A 25,563-nucleotide genomic window follows, 5' to 3' on the forward strand; every position below is an offset into this window, starting at 1 on the left:
CAATTGGAACCGACGCTTTCACCGGAACAGCTTTTCCTCACGACCGGAAGGGGCTGTGCGTGAGGGCGTTGGGGGCGGAAGTGACGGGAAGGTGGTAGTGGGGTAGTTGGCGGGTGGTTGAGCAGAGCCGGTCGCCATGTCCGCGGGGAGCGCGACACATCCCGGGGCCGGCGGGTAAAGCTTCATGGGCGAGGGCATCACAGCGCGCACGGGACGGAGGAGAGGCGGAGGGGCCGCTGGGAGCTGCGTCCGGGCGGGGGGGGGGCCGCTGGAGTGGGATGTGTACGCGCTGGAGGGCTGGGCTTTGGGGGAGAAAGATGGTGAGCAGGCCTTGGGGCCCCCGAAAAAGGCCAGTAGGGATCGCGGGGAGGTGGAAAGCAGGGACTTTCGGAAGGACCAGCGAAGAGGAAGATGAAAACGAGGGCATGTGGGACAGTGCAGTGTTTCGAGAGGGAGGACGGAGTGGAAAAGGGCTGGAAGAAGTGAGGAGATAGTGCAGCAATTGTCTGTTTAGGGAGGGATGGTAATTTTAATCTTGATAGGAGACTCGAAGGTGTAAAGAGAACACGATAGCGGGGAAACGGGGTGCCAAAGCGTAGTAAGGGGAGAATAATAGAAATGAAAGCCTTGGGGCCTAATATTTTCCTTTTTCTTCCTGTAGGCGCCGCAGCAAATGGGACCAACCAGCTCCAGCCCCCCTTCTCTTCCTCCCACCGTCGGCTCCCGGTGGGGAGGTTACCAGCAGTGGGGGAAGTCCTGGGGGCTCCACGGCTGCTCCCTCTGGCGCCTTGGATGCTGCTGCCGCTGTGGCTGCCAAGATCAATGCCATGCTCATGGCCAAAGGGAAGCTGAAACCAACTCAGAATGCTGCTGAGAAGGTATTTGAGGTTGAAGGGACTCTGCTAATTGCAACTTTAATACGGGTTATTTTGTAATTCTGTAATCAAACAATTATTTGTGTTAAGGAGAAAACGGTTACAGTAATTTAAAGGTCACTTAGTTTTGGAATTCATCATATGATATTTTGTCATTTGTTTTTACGAGGCACTTTTGGTTGCTTTGATTACATTAATAGACCAAATAGTTCATTTTGTCTTTGTTCACTTAGTTCAGCCTAACTTCTGTCTATGTAATCGTGTATAGCAACAATGTGATATGTTTTTCAGTACATGTGCATTTTCCCTGAAATCAAAAGAGATGTTCAGGTAAATCAAGCGAGCTTTAAAATGTCTCTAGTCAACTATTCTAAGAAGTAAATAAATACTTGCAACATCTTTTATGATTAGAATCTGTAGGGGCTCATGGGTGGCTCAGTTGTTAAGTGACTGCCTTCAGCTCAGGTCATGAGCCCACTGCTCAGCGGGAAGCCTGCTTCCCCCTCTCCCGCTCCCCCTGCTTTGTGTTCCCTCTCTTGCTGTGGCTTTCTCTGTCAAATAAATAAAATCTTAAGAGAAAAAATTAGAATCCTTAGATTTTTAATGACTGCCTACAGTGTAATTGAACGTGAAATAAAATGAATAATTTATATGTTGGTAGTTTTGCTGTTTCACACAAATTGAGGAAATGAGGCATTTTATAGAATTTCTGGTATAATTAAAATTTCACGACTAGGGTGGATCTGAACTTTGAAGTCTTTAATTTATCTTGCAACAGAAGACAAGAATCTTCCTCCAGGTTGATGAGTATAGTGGCTGTTTGTATTGCTAGAATGCATGCTTTGCACTTAAAAAAAATCTTTGCAGCAATTTGATGGGATGGATTACTGTCAGTTTACAAAGGAGGAGAACTAGGCTCATGAATGTAAATTGTGTAAGATCTGTAACGGCAGGCACGATGTCTGGCTTCAGAGTCACTTCAGATGGTCAGGTGTTCAGCTTTTGTTTGAAAGCCTCTACAGTTGGAAAATTCAGTGTGTTCTAAGGTGGCTCATTCCATTGTAATTCTCATTTGAAAAGAAATTCTTTGATTTCAATTAAAAATTGCCTTCCAATGAAGAGATGGGTTCTGTGTTTGAAAATGCAGTTTGGGTGAGTGATGAACGTGGTAATTAGCATGTTTGTGACAGTTATTTCCCAATGTCTATGTATATCAAAACCTCCAGTTGTTCACCTTAAATATCTACAATTTTTATTTGTCAGTTATATCTCAGTAAAGCTGGGGGGAAAAGATGATACAGTTTTTTGTTAGCCATCTAGTGTATGAGTATAACATCAGCAGAATGGCCATTATCTGGATGTTTAAATATTCAAGTTCTGCAGAATTGGTGGGAACTTTTAGTGAATTGGAAGTTCATTATTCATTGTATTTTTATTGATTGCAAGGACTGAGTCAATTGTCCATTTTAAGTTCTGCAAGGAATTATTAAAAGCACACTAAGGTGGAATGCTGCTTGAATCTTAAAATTCTTAACACTGATGTTAATCATTTATTCATTTTTTTCCCTCTAAAAAGCAGTTGAGGGGTGCCTGGGTGGCTCAGTCGTTAAGCGTCTGCCTTCGGCTCAGGTCATGATCCCAACGTTCTGGGATCGACCCCGCATCGGGCTCCCTGCTCAGCGGGAAGTCTGCTTCTCCCTTTCCCACTCCCCTTGCTTCCGTTCCCTCTCACTGCCTCTCTCTCTCTGTCAAATAAATAAAACCTTTAAAAAAAGAAAATAAAAATAAAAAGCGGTTGAGCACAGCAGGAGGCAGCGTGGTGCCAGTAGTGGACTTAGAATCAGAAAATATGGATTTGAAACCCAGGATCCTCAGTTACTGGTTATGGGGCTTAGATATGTTATGGGACCTCAGTTTCCTCTTCTGATGGGGTTGGTGGCACGTACCTGTGTGGTCCACGAGAGTAGTCAGTAGCCATATGTAGCTATTTAAATTAAAATTAAAATTTAAAACTTAGTTCCTTGTCACAGTCTTTGGATATGAGGCTGTGGCTGTGTTGGACGGCCAGGTAGAGAATGCCTGTGTCATCACGGGAGGTCCTGTGGGAGAGCACTGATAAGTACCTTTGATGGTGGCCAGTACTGAGCAGGGGCTGAACAGAGATGAGATATTGTTGAGTCTGTGTAGTTTGTGTACACATTTTGAAAAATGTGTCTAATGCGGGGCACCTGGGTGGCTCACTCCATTTTAAGCGTCTGACTCTTAATTTTGGCTCAGGCGTGATCTCACAGTCATTAGATAGAGCCCTGTGTTGGGCTCTGTGCTGGGTGTGGAATCTGCTTGAGATTCTCCCTCTCCTCCTCCCTCTCTCTGAAATAAATCAGTCTCTTTAAAAAGTGTATTTAGTGTATAAAGAAGTACACTGTATTTTATCTTCTTTGAGCAGATTTGCCAAACCTTGGTCTAAGGCAACAAAGGGTTTGTGGAAGGCCGTCTTGGGATGAAAATTTTTTCAGGTAACTCATATCTGCTATCTGGAGTTGCCTATAGATTAAATTGAGAGAAACCAGATCAGATTTTAGGATTTTGCTTGGCATTTCATTCATTCTTAGTTCTTTTTTGATTGAGAGTAATGGGTTGTCAGATAAGCTTTACGGGTTTTCCAGATCAGTGCAAGGATGGGACTGGTCGCAGGTGGTGTGCTGTGGCTGCAGTGTTGGCATGAGGGCAGCGTCCAGTCACACAGATGAGGTGCGTGGACTCCGCGTCGTGCACTGGACTCTGCCCCGTATTCTGCTGCACGCACAGCTAGCGGGTTGAGCTGGAAAGCACCGTAACTTGGTCCTTTAAGTTTCCTCGTGGAGATTGCAGCTCCTAGTCCGCAGGGTTTCTGGGATTATGTGGTCATAGAAGTGCAGACATGGGCAAGGTTACAGAGAAATCTGATGATTGCTTTCAAGTAAATTGACAATACTTGGTGTAGTGAGGTTTTGTTCGCTTGTTATTTTGTCTTTGAAGAATAACTCAGGAGTGTTTCCAAGTGTGTTTGTAGGCAGGTAAAGGGAGCGGTAAGGTGGTGGTGGGACCTGGGAAGGGGCACTTCTAAATTGAATAGGAGAAACATACTATTTCATCTTACAGACTGTCCCATCTACTCTCTTTTGTAGCTTCAGGCTGCTGGCAAAGGCCTAACTAGCAGTAAAAGCAAGGATGACCTGGTGGTGGCTGAGGTGGAGATCAACGACGTGCCTCTCACGTGCAGGAACTTGCTGACTCGAGGGCAGACTCAGGATGAGGTGGGCGGATGTCGGGCCCCTCTGGGGAAGGTGGTGGGTGGGCAGTCAGCAAAACAAGACCTCTAACTACAGACAGATACAAGTCAGATGTTTATGAGTGGGTTTGGGTCATAATCTCCAAAGTCAGGATTGGGTTGAATTAGCTGCAGCGGAGCTTCTCAGTGAAGGTAAAGAAACAGATATGGGGGGGTTCCCCGGGTCAACTGAACAAGAAAAGACGGAATTGAGGTTTCAGGTGTAGGAGAGAACTCATTCCTATCTATTGGTGTAGTGAATGAATGGGGAAAATCCATCTTTCTGCCTGCCATTGAAATCGATCAATTGCCACATCATCTTTTTAATAGAATGTTTCCCTTTTAGATCAGCCGACTTAGTGGGGCTGCAGTGTCAACTCGAGGGAGATTCATGACTGCTGAGGAGAAGGCCAAAGTGGGACCAGGGTGTGTATGCACATCCTTTGCTTTGGGGGAAGGTGGGACACATAGCTCACATTAGTGTCATGTTTTTCATTGTTAGGAAATATGTGCAAAGACTGGTTAGCGGCTTCGTGTGCATGCATACACATGCTGTGTAGTAGAATTGGGGGCGTCTCAGACACGTAAGGAGTGTTGGCAGTGTGTTCCTTCCTGTTGCCCTTTGGATTATTTATTTCGCAGGTAACATTTTATTGGAGGAGACGAATTATGGTAAAGTGTAAAATGAGATAATTGCTACATATACCGTATGCACTTCCAAACTTTTGTATGGGGATATTTCCCCCCAAAAAAGCGTCTGTATTTTGTTGTAACTCCCTTTTTAAAAAAACCTCCTTTTATCAGACAACTCGTTGCCTCTACGATGGCCATAGGCTGTAAGGTTTTCCGCCGAAAGGTTTTGTCCCCCTGTCCTTGCATCCCTCCCATGACTAAGTTTTGAGGGCAGGTACTCGGGCAGTGCGAAACTTTTCACACTGGCGTGAACTAAATATAATTAGGAGGCAAAACTTGGTCCCTACCTGAAACCAAGAGTATATTTCAATTCTGTGTGTGTACTGGTTGCTGTTTTGAACTTTTTTATCTTTAAATACTGTTATTTTTTTACCTATAGCTTTATATTAACTGTGTGGTTTTTGATGACCTCCATTATTATAATCAAAATCAGAATCTAAGCCACTTTACATTTAGAATCTAGAGTCCCCTTGGTTGTGGGCCTCACAGACATGGGTCTACAGGCCACCGTCACTTTTGCCCCTTTAATTTGGATAGCCAGGAGCACAATTGCCCATAACCTGTTAGACAGCCAACAAAAAGGAATTTTATTCTCAGACATCAGGTTATCTCAGTTGGCTGGATGCCAGTATTCATGAGCCTTGAAGAACAGATTTGATCCCTGTGTGGACCAATTAACTTGAAGCAGCCAGAAAAGTTTGTTTATTCCCCAGCTGTAAAACCATATTTCTAGAAATTTGCAACAGCTATTTCCTTGTATGTAGTGCCTTTTACTTATTTGGAAACTGTAAACATGACAGATTTGATTTGTGACCCATGTGGTTCCTTTGGTTATGACCAGTTTGGGATCATCATTTTATGTTTCTCTTATAGGGATCGTCCATTATACCTCCACGTTCAGGGCCAGACGCGGGAATTAGTGGACAGTAAGTAATGGTTTGGCTCACATCCCACATTTTTGGAGGACAAAGTACAGGGCTGTATAGAATAAGTCAGCAGAATGTTCCTGGTGGCTGTTGTGACTTGTGTATGAACTGCTCATGAGTGTGCTGGGGGCACAGAGGCTGAGGACCACATGTTTGGGTGTCCTGTAAAATGGATTAATACAGGGGTAGTTGCACATTGGCCTCGGTCTGTCAGTGGGAACTAGTCAGTTCCTTCCTTCCTTTGATATCCTATCTCACTCTGCTTTTCCATAGGAGCAGTAAACCGAATCAAAGAAATTATCACCAACGGGGTGGTCAAAGCTGCCACGGGGACAAGTCCAACTTTCAATGGTGCGACAGTCACTGTGTATCACCAGCCAGCGCCCATTGCACAGTTGTCTCCAGCCGTGAGCCAGAAGCCTCCCTTCCAGTCTGGGGTATGTTTAGTGGAGAGATCATCAACAGCTTTGTCATTTCTGTAAAAGTGGTATGTGTCAAGTAATATGGAAAGTATGAGGGAAAATCCTGAAATCCAACCTGAGGCTTAGTACAACCTGATGCTATCCTATTAATGGACCATTTCGGCTTCCAAGATGCAGTGAACATCGGAACACATGTGTCTTTACTTTGATGTATTCTAGAAAGGGTGTCGGTAGATCAGAGCATGTCCACACCATACATCTGGAAGTCAGTGGTTTGTGTTTGTGTATATAAATGTAATGGCAGCTGGAGGACTAAGAAGGCTGAGTCTGGTGAAGTAAGACTCTGCTGATACAATCCTCCTAGAAAATAGGGTGGGAGAGAGCAGCCCTCATTGGAGAACCCCCCGGGGCTGACTGTACGACCCAACACGCTTCTCTGGTCTCACGGAAGACTCTGCTGTGGGTTCCTACTGCCCTGGGCAGTCCAGGGCTGTGAGTGCACGTAGCAGTGTCTTTGCTTTGTACCTGGTAAGTAGATTTTGCTGAACGGAGGAAGGTGTTCACCTTCTGGGTAGGTACGTGGCCTGTGTAGTGCTCGTTTAAATGAAGCTCTTTTATAAAATTTGTTTTTTATGGACTCAACGGTGGAAGTTATAGGGGTCCTTATCCAGGTAGTGATTAAAAGTTTCTGGAGGACTAAAGTTTTCTGCAGAATGATTTTCAAGATTCGGATTTAATTATGTGCTGTGTGTTTAATCCGAGGTGTTCTGTTCTTCTGCAGATGCATTATGTTCAAGACAAATTATTTGTGGGTCTAGAGCATGCTGTGCCCACCTTTAACGTCAAGGAGAAAGTAGAAGGTCCAGGCTGCTCGTATTTGCAGCACATTCAGATTGAAACGGGTGCCAAAGTCTTCCTTAGAGGCAAAGGCTCAGGCTGCATTGAGCCAGCATCCGGCCGAGAAGCCTTCGAACCCATGTACATTTACGTTAGGTACGTACGGGTGGATGGGCTGAAGACATCGGGATCCTTGTCAGCAACTTAGTACGGGCAGGAGGGATTCAAAAGGAGTAAGAACACAGGTTTAATAAATAGTAACGTGAGGGATGTAGGTCAATACTAACGATGGTCACTTTATAATTAGTAAGAACTGTTGGGAAGTGGAATTGTCTTTTTTCATATTGAGGTTCTTGGGTTTTATACACATCTGTGACCCTAAAATGAGCTGTGATGAGCCTAAAGTCATCTTCATTTAAACCTGTGGTGATGGGGTGCCAGTGCCTCAGTTGTAAGCATCTGCCTTCGGCTCGGGTCATGATCCTGGGGCCCTGGGATCGAGCCCCACATCGGGCTCCCTGCTCAGTGGAGAGCCTGCTTCTCCCTCTCCCTCTGCCCCTCCCCTCTGGTGGTGCTTTTCCCTCGCTATCAGATAAATAAATAAAATCTTAAAAAACAAATAAATAAACCTATGGTGTTAACGCATTTTGCAGTTACTTTAGTGACCTTTTTTTAAAAGATTTTATTTATTTGAGATAGAGCGTGAGCGCGCGAGCCAGGAGACAGAGGGAGAGGGAGAAGCGGACTCCCTCCTGAGCAGGGAGCCTGGCTTGGAACTCCGTCCCAGGACCCTGGGATCATGACCTGAGCTGAAGGCAGTTGCTCAACCAACTGGGCCACTCAGGTGCCGGTATTTTAGTGACTTTTAAATGTTGTTTTTTTTTTTTTTAAAGATTTTATTTATTTATTCGACAGAGATAGAGACAGCCAGGGAGAGAGGGAACACAAGCAGGGGGAGTGGGAGAGGAGGAAGCAGGCTCCTAGTGGAGGAGCCTGATGTGGGACTCCATCCCAGAACGCCGGGATCATGCCCTGAGCTGAAGGCAGACGCTTAACTGCTGTGCCACCCAGGCGCCCCATAGTGACTTTTAAATGTTTTTTAATATCTTTATCTCAAAGAGACCAATGAAGTATTTGTCTTAATGATACTAGGTATAGGTTAAAGGGCTGAGAAGACATTATTTTGTGATTTCCAGAAAGTTAGATTGGTGCTACGTTGACTATATTAAATTTGTAAACAGCATACAAAGTGAGAGCAAAATTTTGTATCCTTTACTCTTCTCCTCTTTGAATTTTTGGTTCGTACTTCTCTGCAGTCACCCCAAACCGGAAGGCCTGGCTGCTGCCAAGAAGCTCTGTGAGAATCTCTTGCAAACAGTGAGTTCTGTTTGTGGCTCTCTTATTCAGAAGGGCTGTGTCTTAGCTATTTTCCCACCAGTATTGGTTTCCTGGGGCGGCCATCTCAAGTTCTCACAAACTAGGTGACTTAAAACAACAGAAATTTATTCTCTCACTGTTCTGGAAGCCAGCCAGCCAGTCAGAATCAGAGTGTGGGCAAGGTTGGTTCCTTCTGAACAAATCCTGTGAGGGAGAATGTTCCATGCCTCTCCCAGCTTGCTGGTCTTTGCATTCTTTCCCCATGTCAGCAGAGCTCCATGCTCTGCCCCCATTGTCTCCTGGCCTCCTCCTGTGTTTCCTTGTCTGTCTGTCTCTTGTAAGGGTAGCAGTCCTTGCATTTAGGGCCCACCTGTGACCCAGCATGACTTTACGTTAACAGCCTGTATCTGCAAAGACCTGGTTTCTAGATAAGGTCATGTTCTGAGGTTCTGGGTGGACTTGAATTTTGAAACCACTGCACTGTTCTGGCAACTCACATTCTCCATAAGGAAGACAGACTTCCCTCTTCAGGGTCATAACTGGCGTGCATTTCTTCTTCAGGGACTGTTTCAGTGTGGGATTTTGAAATCTGTAGTGCATCAGTGTAAAATCTCAGTGCTGTCAGCTATTTAAATAGTGCTTTCAATCTTGGCCAGATTTTACTGGGGGGCAGTCCAAGTTCTTTTTAAGAGTAAGTGCAGCTAAAGTAAGGGCAGAGCTGTAATAGTTTAAACCAGTTAGCAATTCCTGTGGGCTAATTGCTTGTTTGATTATCTGTTCTTTTTATTCTATAATCTAGTAGCCACAAGTTAATCCAGCAGGGCCAGTTGTAGAGCCCCTGAGGGCAATCAGATTTGGGGGTTGCATTTATTCGGCCTTGTGTTATTTGGTATTGAAGGGTGCCCTTCTGGGAAGCTGCGTTCTTCGCTTTTGTGAAGTAACCTGACTTACCATGCCTTGTGCCAGATAACTTCCCTGACCACCCTCGATATGTCTCTGTTGACACCTGAAGTTACTGACTCGGTGGGATGTTCACAGTGAAGAACTGGATGAGGGGACGTACCAGCCCTGTGTTGAGCCCTGAGCTCCTTGAGGACAAGTCCGTCAATAAAAGCATGAATGAACTGACAACCTAGGAATTTCCTAACTCTGTCTCTGGCTCTGAATGATTTTGTACCTCAGAATTGAGTCTCGTTGGGGGATTTAGGAAGTTCCCGATTCCCACATCCTGCTTCATAATTTATACGGTGTACCTTATTAAAATTAATTGATTAATTGATTTTTTAAAAAGATTTTATTCATTTGTCGAGAGAGAGCGAGCGCATGCACAAATGGGGAGCAGCAGGCACAGGGAGAAGCAGGCTCCCTGCTGAGCAGGGAGCCTGATGCAGGACTCGATCCCAGGACCCCAGGATCATGACCTGAGCCAAAGGCAGATGCTCAGCCGACTGAGCCACCCAGGCGTCCCTGATTAATCGATTTTTAAAAATAATTTATTTTTAGAGAGTGGGGGAGGGGCAGAGGGAGAGTCTCAAGCAGACTCCGAGCTGAGTGTGAGCCCGACGTGGGGCTCGATCCCATGACCCTGAGACCACAACCCAAGCTGAAACTAAGAGTTGGACACTCAACCAACTATGTCACCCAGGCGCCCCTTGATTGATTGATTGATTGATTGATTGGTGGGTTTTTTTTTAAGACTTTATTTTTAAGGAATCGCTACACACAGTGTAGGACTTGAACTCAACCCCAAGCTGAAGAGTCGTATGCTCTACTGACTGAGCCAGCCAGGCGCCCCGTGTCTTATTACAATTTAGATGTAAACAAGTCTAAATTTATTTGAAATATCGGTGGGAATTTTTTTTTCTTTTTTAATCAGTGGAAATATTTTAATTCCTAGCTGCTTTGGTCCTAGAGTTGTATAATCAGACCCTTGCAAATACCCGTGAATTGGGACTGTCCCATATGAATTTGTTTTCCCTTCTCTTCCAGGTTCATGCTGAATATTCTAGATTTGTGAATCAGATTAATACTGCTGTACCTTTACCAGGTGTGTATGTCTTAAAGTGTTTAAGGAAAAGAAATATTTTGTTAGTGATATTTATGTATAAAATAGGATAGTTAAGGCTAGACGTGCCAGGGCACTAATAGTGTCCCCTCCAACTTACGGTAATTTGGAAAACCGTTTGTACCTCAGTATTTTTCTTCCCTAGAGATTAAGTTAATATTCAGCTAAACTGTCTCGTTTTGCTGCAGCTGATTAAACACTTTTTTTCTTCCCCCTCAGGCTATACACAACCCTCTGCTATAAGTAGTGTCCCTCCTCAGCCACCATATTATCCATCCAATGGCTATCAGTCTGGTTACCCTGTTGTTCCCCCTCCTCAGCAGCCAGTTCAGCCTCCCTACGGAGTACCAAGCATGGTGCCACCAGCTGTGTCACTGGCACCGGGAGTCTTGCCAGCATTACCTACTGGAGTCCCACCTGTGCCAACACAATACCCGATAACGCAAGTGCAGCCTCCAGCTGGCACTGCACAGGTAGGACGCGGGTTGTGAACCCGGAGAAGTGGCCGGGGACAGGTGCACAGGTGGTGGTGTCTTTCCGAAAGGAAGAGTGTGTCGTTACTGTGTAACGTGAGGTACTCTCCTGCGTCATCGTCCTGAGCTGCCCCAGTGCTTTGGAGCGGCATGTACACGTGTGTATCCGTCCCCAAGTCTCTAGTTCGTGTCACGAGTCTTTCCACCACAGAGGGGTTTAGAAGAGGGGTCAGGAAGCCTGCTCTGGAATGCCAGGTGGCAGATAGGTTAGGCTTTATGGGCCACGCAGGCTTTGTCACACCCGCTGCCCTCCGTTGCTGGGACAGAAACAGCCGGGGACAATACAAATGACCGCGCATGGCTGGTCCCAAAACACTGGATTTCCCGAAGTGGATCACGAGCCACAGTCGCGGTTTGTCGCGCTGTGGGCTGTCGCTTGCCTGCACCTCCCTCGAGGAGGGGACCAGTCTACACGCCTTTCCGTGATTGGAACGGAGTTACTAATCTTCAAAAGAAATATACCATATGCAGGGGTTCTGGGCCGAGAGATACATGAACTTCGCCAACTTAAGGATTGTAAATGTTCTTAAACTACATAAGCTAGAGTGTTTTAGGACAGGGCGGGTAGCTAGCCCATCCAAGTGGATGATGTACCCCCTTCTCTGAGGCAGGGGAGAAGCGAGTGAGCACACGGAGATGGATTGATGGTAGGCCCTTCTCTGTGGGCCTCTCAGAGTGCACCCGGGCCACCTGCTTACCGGTGGGCTGTTAGCACTGAAGGGGGCTTGCAGTGTGAGACAGCAGAAGAATTCCGTAACTTCTGGTTGTGACCCCTGGTCTTGATTCCTTGCCTTCTGTGTTTGGCAGGGCTGTAGGTCTCCAGCTTTGAGCCACATTGCCTTGTGACCAGAAAGCAGTAGGACAGGCTAGCCCCTTAGGGTTGGGCTTTAGACATAGGCTGCCAGGGTTCCTCATGCTTTCCTGTGATTGAGCTGTGCAATCCTGGGATGTGACTTAGCCTATCCAGGCTTTGGTTTCCTTCTAGAAGATGGGCATGATGATACTGTCTCAGAGGTTGCAAGGATTAAGGGAGATGACCCAAGCATTCAACACGTGTTAGCCATTTTGTTTTTTGAGAAGTGCTTGTTTTCTCTGAGACATCCTGGATCAGTCCTCATTCCTTTTTGGAACAATCTTTTAGAACATTTGGACAGACTCCCTCTTGCTGTAACAACTTATCCCTAGAAGTGGCAGATGAACTTGCCTTTGCCACAAGCATTAGCAGCCTTTGTAGCCAGAAAGAGCTAATCACATATATTAGAGGGGTCTAAATGGAGAATGTTCTTGCTGGATAACTTCTGAACTAAGTAAGTGGCTGGAATTTTTCTTTGTTGGTCCTAACAGCTCAAGTGCAAAAGCACGTTTTTCCTGAGAGTTCAAAGCACTGGCGAGATTGTCAGTTTTGCATTTCCCTACCACGAAGGTGGGAAGGCTAGGCTTTCCTCTCTCCAAATGATCCAGGAGGGAAGCTAAGGACCAGAGATACATGATTTCTAGGACACACATGGATGATTAAAGTCTGTTGTGATATTGTTTTCTTTATTAAATGGCTGGACATTCTCACACCTTTTTCCCCCCGGTTTGTTTTGGTCCCAGAGTCCGATGAGTGGGCCTTTTATTCCTGCTGCTCCTGTCAAAACCGCCTTGCCTGCCGGCCCCCAACCCGCCCCCACCCCCACCCCAGCCCCCCACTCCCAACTCAACCCCAGGCACAGAAGAGGCGATTCACAGAGGAGCTGCCTGATGAACGAGAATCCGGACTTCTTGGATACCAGGTTAAATAAAATATCCTACTTTCCCCATTTTATCTTACTGTATTCGCCCTAAAGAAAGATCAGTTCACGTCTATATTAACCATCCTCCCAATACTAGATTTCTGTTTTCTGGAATCCATTTAGGTTAGGTTTTTTCCCTTGGGGGATTAGTTTAAAGCAAGAGTGACTTCCTTTGGGTGGGTTGGTCTTTGGGATCAGTATAAGAAAATACAAAGCTCCACGTGGAGAGAGGTCGGGAGGTCTATGACTCGCACCTAGAAGGAGTTCTGTAGAATTCCACACTTCCTCTTATCCATACAGCACTCCCGAGAGCCTCAAATAATTCTCATTTCTGTTCTCCCTACCAATATATGGTTTGTACTTAAACCTTGGCTCTCAATTTACTGTTCTTTTTCTGCATAAAAGAGAGCAGTTACTTTCTCCAGTCCCCACCACCTGCAACAAAAGGTGGGCAGAAATGTAGTGATTCTGTGCACACATGTTACATAAGTATTCGTTCAAGAAGAGAGTTTTTAAAAATATTACTTAAATGTGAAGTTTCAAATAAATGTAGTTTTGGTGCCATTTTATTTTACCGGGAGAAGCACCTTTACTTTTTGCCAGAGCCCTTGAAATGTTCTTTGAAACAAACTAAAGTTTATAAAAGGGTAGTTGAAAACAGATACATGTAGCATGACCCAGTCCTGCAGAGAAAGATCCCGTCTCCTTCAGCTGTGGTTATGCTCCAAATCCCAGAGGGCTGTGGAGGGAGCTTACGGCAGCTGACCAGAAAGACGAGGCACTTGACAGTTACGTTAAGGAGCGAAGTCAATGCAGCAGTTGTAGATTTGCTAATGCCGCTGTATTTTTCTGCTCATAGCATGGACCCATTCATATGACTAATTTAGGTACAGGCTTCTCCAGTCAGAATGAGATTGAAGGTGCAGGATCGAAGCCGGCAAGTTCCTCAGGCAAAGAGCGAGAGAGGGACAGGTGAGTGAGTTGGAGCGTCATTACGTGAATGACTCCCATGTCAGTGCTTTGCACCGTTAGTGTGGGTAACGGTCATGGCCGTGAGCTTCCATGTTCTCACACTGTCATGAAGGGGCGCCTGGGGGGCTCAGTCAGTTGAGCATCGGACTCTTGATCTCAGCCCAGGTCTTGATCTCGGGGTCTTGAGTTCACTCCCTGAGTTGGGCTGCATGCTGGGTGTGGAGCCTACTTAAAAAATAATAATAATGGATCAGTCAGTCAAAGTGTAATGAAATCCTTTGGCTTATATAAACTCCTTTTTTTTTTTTTCTTTTTTAATAACTGCTGCACTGCTGGAGTACACTGCTCTCCCCCAGTGTCGCGGCCGTTACCCCAGGCTTTGGGTCATTCCGTTCTTGCTTCACTGTCCCGGTCTTGGGCATTTTCCTAACCGTAGGCAGTGACCGAAGTCTTACACAATCCGTGTTCGCTACTTAGAATCCTAGAATATTGGGGCTCCTGGGGGGGCTCAGTTGGCTGAGCGTCTGCCTTTGGCTCAGGTCATGATCCTGGGGTCCTGGGATCGAGCCCTGCATCGGGCTCCCTGCTCAGTGGGAGTCTGCTTCTCCCTCCTCCTCTCCCTCTGTCCCTCTCCCCCTACCGGTGCTCGCTCTCTGTGTCTCAAATAAGTAAAATGTTTAAAAAAAAAAAATCCTAGAATATTATGGACTGAGGTACTTGAACGGGGGTCCAGCTGCCATCCAGTGCTTGAGAACCCCCCTGTCTGTGCGGTTCATTGAGCCTCCCTGGGGCGGGCCTGACTTCCCACAGCAGTGCTGCTGCTTTTGCTCGGGGTAGCAACTTGTTATCTTACAACTGGCTTATTAGCTCCCAGGGCAAGGTCAGGTGGAAAGGGTGGAGGTGAACGGAGGGAGAAGGTGCGATTGATCGAATCTGTCTGAAAGGCTGTCATGGTTTTTCTTCTAACAGGCAGTTGATGCCTCCACCAGCCTTCCCAGTGACTGGAATGAAAGCAGAGTCTGATGAAAGGAATGGGTCTGGGGCCGGAGCAGGGGGCCACGGTGAGTGAGGTGTAGCTGGGGACACGAGGGCAGCTAAGACTGGTCAGTCCTAAGTTACTAGTTTTCTGACCTGATGTTCATTCAGGTAGCACTTGTTCAGGTGTTTAATCCAACTTAAAATCCACAGGCTAAGGAGGATGCTTTTTTTTTTTTTTTTCAATAAGACCAGCGTATAGTTACATAAGCTTTTCTTTTCAATCAGAGTTTGTCTAGAAACGTTAGTCAACTCACATTCTATACATAGCATCATCAAAACCCTAGGAAATACTAATGATTGGTAGGTCATTCCAAAATTTTGTTGCCTTTGTTGTCAATACCTGGAGGTAATCTGGTAGAGACTTAAGGGTTGATATTTCGGGGCGCCCGGCTGGCTCTGTCGGTGGAACATGCGACTCTTGATCTCGGGGTTGTGAGTTCAAGCCCCATGTTGGGTGTAGAGCCCACTTTTAAAAAAGATTGATTTTTCTTTGTTTTGGGAGGTGAGCTACATCTCTCCTCTTAGGTCTTTTGGTTGTGAATGGTCAGCCTGTGGCTGTTAAAAAAAATGTTGCCTCCTAGTATCCCAGAATTTAGAGGAATATGGGATCACTCGTGTTCTTTGTCTGTAGTCCTAATAAAATGAGCAGAAGAAAATACATTTTTTTCTTTTCTTAACTTCTTTTCTTTTAACTCTTTAAAAGGTGAAATAATCAGCATCCAGAGACTTATTTGCTAACTTTCCTTTTTTTCTTTTTTCTTTTTTTTTTTTTTTTTTTTTTTTTGTGTTTCTTTTTTCTTTCTCTGTTTTCTTACATGGTTCTGGTGGATTCACATTTGCTGATGCTGGNATTTTTTGTTTTTTTTTTTTTTTTTTTTTTTTTTGTCTTGGTGGGGGATGGGGTTGGGGTTGTTTTTCTCTATTCTAGAGTATCCAGTCAAGAAGATGAAAACTGCAGAGAAGGGATTCGGGTTGGTGGCTTATGCTGCAGATTCATCTGATGAAGAGGAGGAGCACGGGGGTCATAAAAATGCAAGTAGTTTTCCACAGGGCTGGAGTTTGGGGTATCAGTACCCTTCGTCACAACCACGAGCTAAACAACAGATGCCATTCTGGATGGCCCCGTAGGAAACAGTGGAACAGAGCTTTGACCCTCGGTGACTCTCTTTAGCAATAATGCATGCATTTGATTTCATAAGACTCTGGGGCCTGTACTGGGAACCACCATGGACCTTTGCAGAAGTTAGAGATGCAGTGTCCCCTTTCTTAAAAGGGTTTCATTCTTTTTTAAACATCCTTGTTTCTGCAGTGACATAGTTTCTGTTAAAATTAGAACCACAGATGTGTCTCAGCAGCCTTTTAACAGTTGGTGAAATGTGCTTGTTATGCAGAGCGTCCCAGCAGGGTCATTCCAGCACACATTTAACCTGTCCAGCCTTTCCACGTGAATGGCCCCTATTCTGACAAAAAGAAAGTTTTATTCATATTTTACTACTGTTTGGTCAATTTTGCTGACAGCTGGTTACAAACAAAGCCTTACTGTTTATTAGTGGGGAGATGATTTTAAGACCATCCTTCCCTTTCAGCACCATTTAATGTAAGAACAGTTCAGCCCTATTTCATTTTTGCATTCTTTTCTGTTTTGGAAAATGTAGTTTTACTCATTTAAAGCTGTTGGAAATAGCTGGATCCTGAGTAGGAAAATGAAGGGTTTCTTTTTTTCCCCTTCATTATGTCTTTTTATTGGGATGATCCAAAGCTGGCACCTGCAGGCACTCTTGTCCCAGAAAAAGCCATTGCAGTTTTATTGCCCTTCTAATAAGCTCCATGTCTTCAGCTGGGTCCGAGAAAACTGCTTGATCAAAAGGTGGTCAGAACTCATCACAGAAATGAAACACAGTGGTCTGTCTCTCTCAGAACTGGTTGCAGCTAAGAGAGAGAGATTTGACTGCTCACAGTAGGATGGATGGTGGACTTAGTGACTGAAATTGCAACCTGTCCTTTTTCTTGGCATTACAGGTTTTGCCAAAAGAACTTTTTTGTATCAAATATTGATGTGTGAAAGAAGGAGCTAGTCTGCTGAACCAGGAGTAGTTTGAGATACTGAACTGTCATTTTTGCACATTTGAATACTTTGCAGGCTGGCTTTGTATAAACATATTCTCTGGTTTCCTATATGTTGTAAATATTTAGACCATAATTTCATTATAAATAAATGTATGAATATTCTGTTTGTGGTTTCTCTTCTCTCTCTTCCACAACCCATCCATACACTAAAATTTACAAACTTCTGCTGATAAGCATCAGGATATCATAACCCACCAGAAAAATAAATACGTGGGTCCAGAAGTTTGCATATAGTCCCAAGAGTGTATGACTTTACAGAGTAAACCCTTCCCAAAGTCCAGATGAAAACCTGGAGGATAATTCTGGTGGACTCCCTCCATTCTCGCATATCAGCCTTCCACTGAACTCGGTTAGTGAGAGTAAAAAACATTTTTAAAGGAAATACACATAATTCACAAATTATTCTTGGGAAAGCGTTCCTAAGAAGGCTGGGTAGAAACAGCCTTTTCCGAGCCAAGTTCCCCCTGGAGCCTGCGTGCAGCCCCCGAAGAGCGGTGACAGGGCCCTGGTTACGCAGTGTTCACTTAAAGCCCGTGTGGAAGCGCCTGAGCTCCGGCCGCGGTCGCGCGTTCATTTCACAACAAAGCAAGAAGCCTGCTCCTGGAAGCGCATTGCCTGCGTGGGGAGTGCGACCTCGGGTCCGCGCACCTGGGCCCCTCAGAGCCCCGGCACTGCAGCTGCGTCTGCGCTATTCGGGGAGGATTTGGTGGGTTCCCATTCGGCCCCAATTCGGCTTTTGTCACGAACGGCCCCCAGCCCCGGTAAGGGTAAGCGCCCCTGCGTCCCCCACCAAAGTCGCCCCGCTTCCCCTCGCGCGTGCGCACACCGGCGAGCCCGGGTCTCCGATGGGGGCGGGGCTCCCGGGGCGGGGCCGTCACGTCACGCGGCCCCGCCCCCCCACGGTGGCGCCNGGCGCCGGGCCGGGGGCGGGGGCAGCGCGGGGGCGCCGGTGCGGCCGGGGCGCAGCGCGTCCTCCTTGCTTTCCAGGTGCGCGTCCCGAGGGACCATGGAGCCGGGGCCGCGCCCCGCGGGCAGCGGCTGCGGCAGCCCCGCCGGCCTCTCCCGGGAGTACAAGCTGGTGATGCTGGGCGCCGGCGGCGTGGGCAAGAGTGGTAGGTGCCCGTGCTTCCGCTTCCCGCACCGAACCAGATGGGAGGCTGACACTTGTTCTTTTGTGGATTTTAACTTTCGTTTCTCGTTTTGAAGCCATGACCATGCAGTTCATCAGCCACCGATTTCCAGAAGATCACGACCCCACCATCGGTAAGTCACGTTACCGCTAAAGTCTCCAAATAAACTGTGTAGACCTGTCGTGGTGTCAGTTTTTGAAACCGTGTTTAACTACTTATCCGGAGCGTTTCTTGACGTCCTTACAAGATTTTTTACAGGAATTTTATAGCACTTGGTGAACAAATATTTCTTTTTTCCTCGCTTAACTCGGTAGGGCGGTAAGCTGTCTTCGGCGTCTGTCTTTTCGTCAACGTTCACGGAACACTTCGTCCGTTAGGTTTTCGTGGTTCCCGGGCTGTGTCGCCAGGTGAAAGGAAAAGTGTCCAGGCCTCGAAGCCGTTTGCTGTCACTTCTCTAAGGGTCTCTGGCTCTGTAACTATGAGTCAGCTGGTTTGAACTTCCACAAAAGGAAGCAGAGAAACAAGTCCAGCCGGCCTGCTGCGCTCTGACCACTCAGACCTGCAGCCCGCGCTCTTCCCCTGGAAGCTCTTCCTTCACTTCCTTATTCCTCGAGGTTATTACGTAGTGAGGTCTTCTCTCACGTCTTCTCCAACAGTTAGCGCTCTGTGGCCGGCAAAACGCTGGGGGAGTAAAAACATTTTGTTTTGCCTTTTGAAAAAATTGCTATTCTCTGCTGAGACTATTAAGAACATTACCGTCATTCCTGAACTATAAGGCAGCAGATTTGATTCCAGCGGGTTACGTCCCGGAATGAAAGAAAAATGGAGGGGAGTGGGGGGTGCCATGCTACTAGTATTTTCAGAGTGGGACATCGTGTCAGGATCCTGGGTGTCTAGGAGGGATTTCCATTGGGTCAGGCCTCTGCTGCACTGTTTTCCGCAAAGCCAGTGAGCTGTGTCAAGCCAGGTTTGGATGTAGTCATTTTATACGGCACATGCTTCTGTGGCTTGAGGAAAATAGAAACCCTGTTTGTTTTTTTAAACATACAGCATTGCTCTGGGATTCCAACTATGTTGGGAATTCTAGAAATAAACTCAGTTTAGGACTTAAGATAATTTACTTAGATCTCCACAAATATTTTTCCCTTTCTTTAAAGTAAAAGTCATACGTGTTCTCTGAAAGAGCTAATTTCTTTAATCAGTTGATTTTTCCCCCCAGTCAGCTGCTCTCCTGACAGCATCACCTGATTCAACAGTAAATACCTAGTTATCCTGAGTTCCCATTATGTGCCAAGCACTGTAGTAGGCCCTGGAAGTTCAGTGGTGAACAAAAAGATGCAATGGTTGCTCTCATGGAGTTTATAATTTAGGGCCTTTTCTTTAGGGGGCTTTGTTGCAGACTTTGGTTGCTAACTCTAAGAAGAAAAACTCTGTAGCCAGTACACGTGCAAGTGTGTGTATATGGTACATACATACACATAACTAAAACATCAGGAAATTGTGCTTATGTCAGTACATGTGGTATGCTCTTGTGGGTTTTTTTGTTGTTGTTGTTTTTTTTTTGTTGGTAGATTTTTGCTAATTTATTTCAGTATTGGTCCCAGCACATTAAATTCATTCACAACTCACTAATCCTAATGGATCATGACCTGTAGTTTGAGAAACGTTGGTTTAGTGAGCTCTTATCTTTAAGGAAGAGTCATGAGCAGGGGTTCAAGAAAAAATATTGAGGGGCGCCTGAGTGACTCGGTTGAGCATCTGCCTGTGGCTCAGTCATGATCCCAGGGTCCTGGGATCAAGCCCCGAGTCAGGCTCTCTGTTTGGCTGGGAGCTTGCTTCTCCCTCTCCTGCTGCTGCTCCTCTTACTTGTACTCCCTCTCTTTGTCAAATAAATGAATAGAATCTTTAAAAAAAAAAAAATTGAAATACACTGGGGTATAAGCAGCAGTTGTTTGATGAAAATATCGAGTGGTTTTTTTTTCTTTTTTTAAATTTCCTTGTATTTTCCAAGTTTACTATAATAATACACATAAATTTGTTTTCATAAAGGATAAATTATGACAATCTGGGTTATTTAGAAAAAGTAAAAGATGGTTTTTCTTTTTTGTATAGTATTAAAATGAGGAGGGACCATAGTATTTGGTTAAGTATGTAAGGTTGTTTGGGTTTTTTTAAGATTTTTACTTATTTATTTGACAGGGAGAGAAAGAGTGCACAAGCAGGAGGAGCAGCAAAGGGAGAGGGAGAAGCAGGCTCCCTGCCAAGCAGGGAGCCCAATGCAGGACTCAATCCCTGGGGTCTGGGATCATGACCTGTGCTAAAGGCAGATGCTTAACCGACTGAGCCAGCCAGGTGCCCCTGTATGAGGCTTTGGAGTCAAGGAGCCCTTGGTTTTAATTCTGGCTGTATAATGAACTTTGTAATATGGGAAAAACATTTAATGTTTCAGAATTGCATTTTCTCTTATCTGTAGAATGGGATAATACTACTACGGATTAGCATATTTGTCGCTATTGGAATATTGCCACTGTTGAATGAATTAAGGTATACAGATTACTTAGTATAATGCCTGGCATTTAATAACTGTTTAACAAATGGTAAAGTTACTTTTCGAGCCTAATTTTTGAAGGAGAGAGAGAATCTTAAGCAGGTTCCACGCCCAGCTCGGAGCCCACTGCGGGGCTTAGTTTCACAATCCTGAGCTCGTGACCTGAGCCGAAAACAAGAGTCGGACACTTAACTGACTGAGCCACCCAGGCGCCCCAGAGCCTGATATTTCTTAAAAAGACAATCAGAATCCTTTTTTAGCTTAGAATTGTAGATGAAGTATTATAAATTTAAACAACGAATCAATTTATGTCATCACTTAGGTGAAAAACACAAAACACCTCAGTTGAAGACCCAAATTATGTATCTAAATGGATTGAGCATACTTCCTGAGAAAATCTGGACTTTTAAAGAACTGTGTGTAATCTACTTTTCTGTGAGATGAATTTTAAAATAAGGTTGCAGGATGCCCAGCTCTCCCGGTTGGTAGAGCATTCGACTCTTTATCTCAGGGTCCTGAGCTGGAGGCCCCGTTGGGCATAGAGGTTACGCAAGAAAAAAATTGAGGTTGCATATTCCTGTGTTTATGGGTTTATAGTACACATTTCTTCCTTCCTGTAGAAGACGCTTATAAAATCCGGATCCGTATTGATGATGAGCCTGCCAACCTGGACATTTTGGATACGGCTGGACAGGTATTAAGCTCAGAACTCCATGTGTAAAGGTGTTTTCACTCTAGTAGAGGGGAGGGGGAAGGCTTACACAGAGAAGATCACCAGTTCATCTCTCTTAATTTTTCATGCCTTCTGACTCAGGATAGCAGGTAATTGATACATGTCTCTTCTTCGATCTGAAATCGTAGCTAATGTGTGTGCAGCTCCAGGTGTCATCATACCTTAACGATCCTGTTTCCCTGCAGGCAGAGTTTACAGCCATGCGGGATCAGTATATGAGGGCAGGAGAAGGGTTTATCATCTGTTACTCCATCACTGATCGTCGAAGTTTCCATGAAGTTCGGGAATTTAAGCAGCTTATTTACAGAGTTCGACGCACTGATGATACACCTGTGGTTCTGGTGGGAAACAAATCTGACCTAAAGCAGCTAAGACAGGTGAGGAGGGAGCAGAAACGCAGTCTGTAGTCTCAGATTGGTCCTTGTTGGTTCGCTGTATATAGGTTCCTTTGCTTTAAAATAAAAATTTTAAATTGATTTCTCTCTAACCTTAGAAATCTCTCTAAATCTATTGGTTTGCAATTAACTTGGATAAAATCTGGATTTTAGAAATCAGTCGACAGGATAAAATCCACAGGATGGTAATCAGATGACAGAGTACATATTATGTGAAGGATCATGGAATGTTCAGTTCCTAAAACCTTAGAAAATAATCAGTCGATCTGTTTATTTGCAGCAGTACAAATGTAGCTTAGACTTCAAGATATACTTCCTGGTGGTGAGGATCACGAAGGGGACCTGGAAGGGGAGAGTCAGAGAAATTGTAGAGGATTATAGAGTAAGCCAGACTCTTCATACTGGCTGTTTGGTATAGAGTTGGAGGAATAGAGAACAGGCACATCGGGACCGCTGGTGGAAACAGCAAGTGGGGACAGACTTTTTGGAAGTAGTTTGGCAGTAGATAGATTCACAGTGCTTCTCACTTAATGCCTGATTGAAAAACCCATCCAGAATTTATATATAAAACGTTCATTGCCAGACTGCTTATGGTAGCAAAAAGTTAGAAAAAGTCAAAGTGTTCAGACCTAGGAGAAATTATGGTCTACCCCTAATTGGACATATCGATTTTGGATTTCTTTTAGATTTTAAGAAAATTAAAATTACATGTTTGGTGTCTGTAACTATTTCCTGTTCCAAAAAGTTATCTTTAAAATGGATTAGAAATAGAATCACTTCATTGGCGTCTGGGTGGCTCAGTCAGTTAAGCGTCTGCCTTCAGCTCAGGACATGATCTCAGGGTCCTGGGATCGAGCCCTATATCGGGCTCTCTGCTCTGCGGGCAGCCTGCTTCTCTCTCTCCCACTCCTCCTGTTTGTGTGCTCTCTCTCTCTCTCTCTGTCAAATAAACAAAATCTTTTTTTTTTTTTTTAAGATTTTTTTTTTAATTTTTATTTATTCGACAGAGATAGAGACAGCCAGCGAGAGAGGGAACACAAGCAGGGGGAGTGGGAGAGGAAGAAGCAGGCTCATANATACCAGAGGAGCCTGATGTGGGGCTCGATCCCACAACACCAGGATCACGCCCTGAGCCGAAGGCAGACGCTTAACCACTGTGCCACCCAGGTGCCCCAAACAAAATCTTAAAAAAAAAAAAAAAAGAGAGGAAAGAAAGAAAGGAAAGGAAAGGAAGAAAAAAGAAAAATAGAATTACTTAATAGGAAGGGAAGAAGGAATCAGGATTGAGCCTCCCAACTGAACTCCACTTGGATGCCTCCAGAGTAAAACTCTCTTTCTGTTCAGATAGCCCCTTCACTTTTCACTTTTTGGGGCAGTTGTGATTGTTTTCTGTGGTTACCACTATACATCTTCTCATGTTTACATTTTTAAAGGTCACCAAGGAAGAAGGATTGGCTTTGTCACGAGAATTCAGCTGTCCCTTTTTTGAGACGTCCGCTGCATACCGCTACTACATTGATGATGTGTTCCATGCCCTTGTACGGGAGATACGTAGGAAAGAAAAGGAGGCAGTGCTGGCAATGGAGAAAAAATCTAAACCCAAATCCAGTGTATGGAAGCGATTGAAATCACCATTCCGGAAGAAGAAGGACTCTGTAACTTGAAGGGAAGATGTTCAGTGTTCGCCTGTGAACCCCAGGGTTTACTCAGAGCAACCCAGTGGCCTGCACGAGTGAGCATGGTGCTTGCTCTTTCTCCTGTCATGACCGTTCCTCTAAATGTAACTGATGAAGGGGGTATGCCTAGTGGGAGTTTTCAGTGACGTGGTGTTTAGAATACTGTCTTTTAGCTAATTCTGATTTATTAACCCAGTGGAGCACTGTCTACTTGTAAATTATCACATTAGAATTTGATCTACCAATGTTTTGGGTTCTGTTCCTGATATTAGTTAATTAGTGTCGATTTTTTCTACCCTGGGGGAGTCTTTATACCATGTGCGTTTGACAAAGCCCACATGAGGAGTTTTCTGCTGTTCACTACTTTGTGTCCTTTTCAGCTTGGGTTCCCTGAGACCTTCCCAGGGAAGGGCCTCGCTTTCTTCTGTTCACAGGTGCTTCCTGGACACACAGTGAAAACCACAGAAAACCAGGTTCAGGGCGTCGCTGTGGAACTGCCTCCTGTTGCAGATTAGGGACTGATGAGATCAGGGAAGCCAGGCCATGGAGGGGGCGGGTGGGACTCCACTAGGGAGAGGTAGCGTCAGGACCGTGTTCCCAGTGCAAGCCTGGCTTTCCTAAGAAGTGTGCATTTGATCCAAATGCACTGAGCTAGGTGAGGACAAGCAGAAGCGAGTGAAATGTATGAGGGTTTTTACTATGAAGTTATTTTGTTCTTCCTTTCAGGATTTAGCCTTTTGTTAGCTTCCAAGGCATATGCTTTGGGAGCTGTTACTGGATTACTGAACTCTTGTTCTTTTTTTTTTTTTTTTTTTTAAAAGNATTTATTTATTCGACAGAGTAGAGACAGCCAGCGAGAGAGGGAACACAAGCAGGGGGAGTGGGAGAGGAAGAAGCAGGCTCATAGCGGAAGAGCCTGATGTGGGGCTCGATCCCAGATCGCCGGGATCACGCCCTGAGCCGAAGGCAGACGCCCAACCGCTGTGCCACCCAGGCGCCCCTGAACTCTTGTTCTGACCCTTGGTTGGGACAGCCATGGCCTTGTGCAGGTTTATTTTTTTCCCCAGAGATGCGCACACCAGTACATTTACATTAAGTGCTTCCCAGTGCTTCCCTGTGCTCTCTAGCAGAGCTAGGCCTGGCAGAACGTTTTCTAGGTCCTTCATCGGACCGACTGCATTGTCTGTATGGAAGAGACATCGGGAGTTAGAGTAAATGCTGTATGTGCCTCGTCAACACAGACAATCACTAGATTCCATGCTCAGAGAAGCCCAGGGCGTCTCAGTGCTAACGAGCCCGGCATGAAGCTTTTTAGCATTCCTGTGTGTTGAGTTTCTCATCAAAGATTTCTTTACAGGGACCTTGATGGGTTGACTGCACAGGGCTGTCTGAGCCTTGACAAAACTTAGTCTAGGAAAATACCACCTTGATATTTGTGCATAGCTGGGAAACTAGTGTCCTGGGAAGGAACAGCTTTAAGTATGGGTGGTGAGTTCTCTTTTTCAGAATCAGGATTATTTTGCTATCTGGACTTTGTATGGAGATGAGGTGCAGAAGTGCTAAGAATAATGTGGCACAGATTGAACACTAAATGTCATGGACAGAGTTTGTGACCATCTTAACCCTGAAGAACGTGACTACGGCACGTCCGAAAAAGTGCACACCTTGGCTTAACTGTTTTCCGTCTTGCCGACAGGCGGAAGAACAGGTGGTTGCGTTTTTTCCTCATACTCAATGTGATGTCCTAGGTTTAAAGAAAGGTGGTGGTTGCAACTTTTTTAGCTAGGTCGTGGTCCCTTTTGAAACCAAATCATGTTTTATGGTACTCAAGCCATCCAGTAGTGAAAGACCCAGAATTTGAATCTGTGCAAGACAGAAATCTGATAGGAACCATAGCACTTTAGAGAAGCATGAAGGTAGAAAAGAAATGCAGTGCAATTCTATTTTAACAGTATTTTACCACATTTAAGTTAGCTTAGAGCCTTTTACATTTAATGCCTTAGCTTCTCATTACTAATGACCTAGGGAATTGTAATTAGCGTCAAGCAAGAACTTGACAGCTGTCTAATCATTCAGGACATTCAAGGCAGCAGAGAACATTGCCAGAAAGAAAGATCTGTAAGACAGGAGG

The 25,563-nt window shown here is 45.2% G+C and overlaps 2 protein-coding genes and 1 non-coding gene across 3 annotated transcripts; all 3 read left to right on the forward strand.

Annotated features, from left to right (window-relative positions):
* The first annotated feature begins 63 nt into the window (after positions 1-63).
* Positions 64-17,052, forward strand: KHDC4 (KH domain containing 4, pre-mRNA splicing factor). The gene is given in 15 exon segments (XM_034667473.1): positions 64-174; positions 662-878; positions 4,043-4,171; positions 4,532-4,611; positions 5,752-5,804; positions 6,078-6,241; positions 7,008-7,219; positions 8,380-8,440; positions 10,430-10,487; positions 10,725-10,978; positions 12,635-12,700; positions 12,703-12,813; positions 13,673-13,785; positions 14,755-14,846; positions 15,752-17,052. Coding segments are annotated over 15 exon segments (1,848 nt in total). The 5' UTR covers positions 64-136; the 3' UTR covers positions 15,952-17,052.
* On the forward strand, positions 6,530-6,658 carry LOC117803626. Its single transcript, XR_004627569.1, has one exon.
* An 815-nt stretch (positions 17,053-17,867) lies between the features above and the next one.
* RIT1 (Ras like without CAAX 1) lies at positions 17,868-23,695 on the forward strand. Its single transcript, XM_011236111.3, has 5 exons — positions 17,868-18,062; positions 18,157-18,213; positions 21,249-21,322; positions 21,547-21,738; positions 23,190-23,695. Exons 1-5 carry the CDS (start codon positions 17,957-17,959, stop codon positions 23,418-23,420), a joined length of 660 nt encoding a protein of 219 aa, XP_011234413.2. The 5' UTR covers positions 17,868-17,956; the 3' UTR covers positions 23,421-23,695.
* Positions 23,696-25,563: the final 1,868 nt, after the last annotated feature.

Source organism: Ailuropoda melanoleuca, chromosome 8 (genome assembly GCF_002007445.2).
Source record: "Ailuropoda melanoleuca isolate Jingjing chromosome 8, ASM200744v2, whole genome shotgun sequence".
In the NCBI taxonomy this organism is placed as follows: domain Eukaryota; kingdom Metazoa; phylum Chordata; class Mammalia; order Carnivora; family Ursidae; genus Ailuropoda; species Ailuropoda melanoleuca.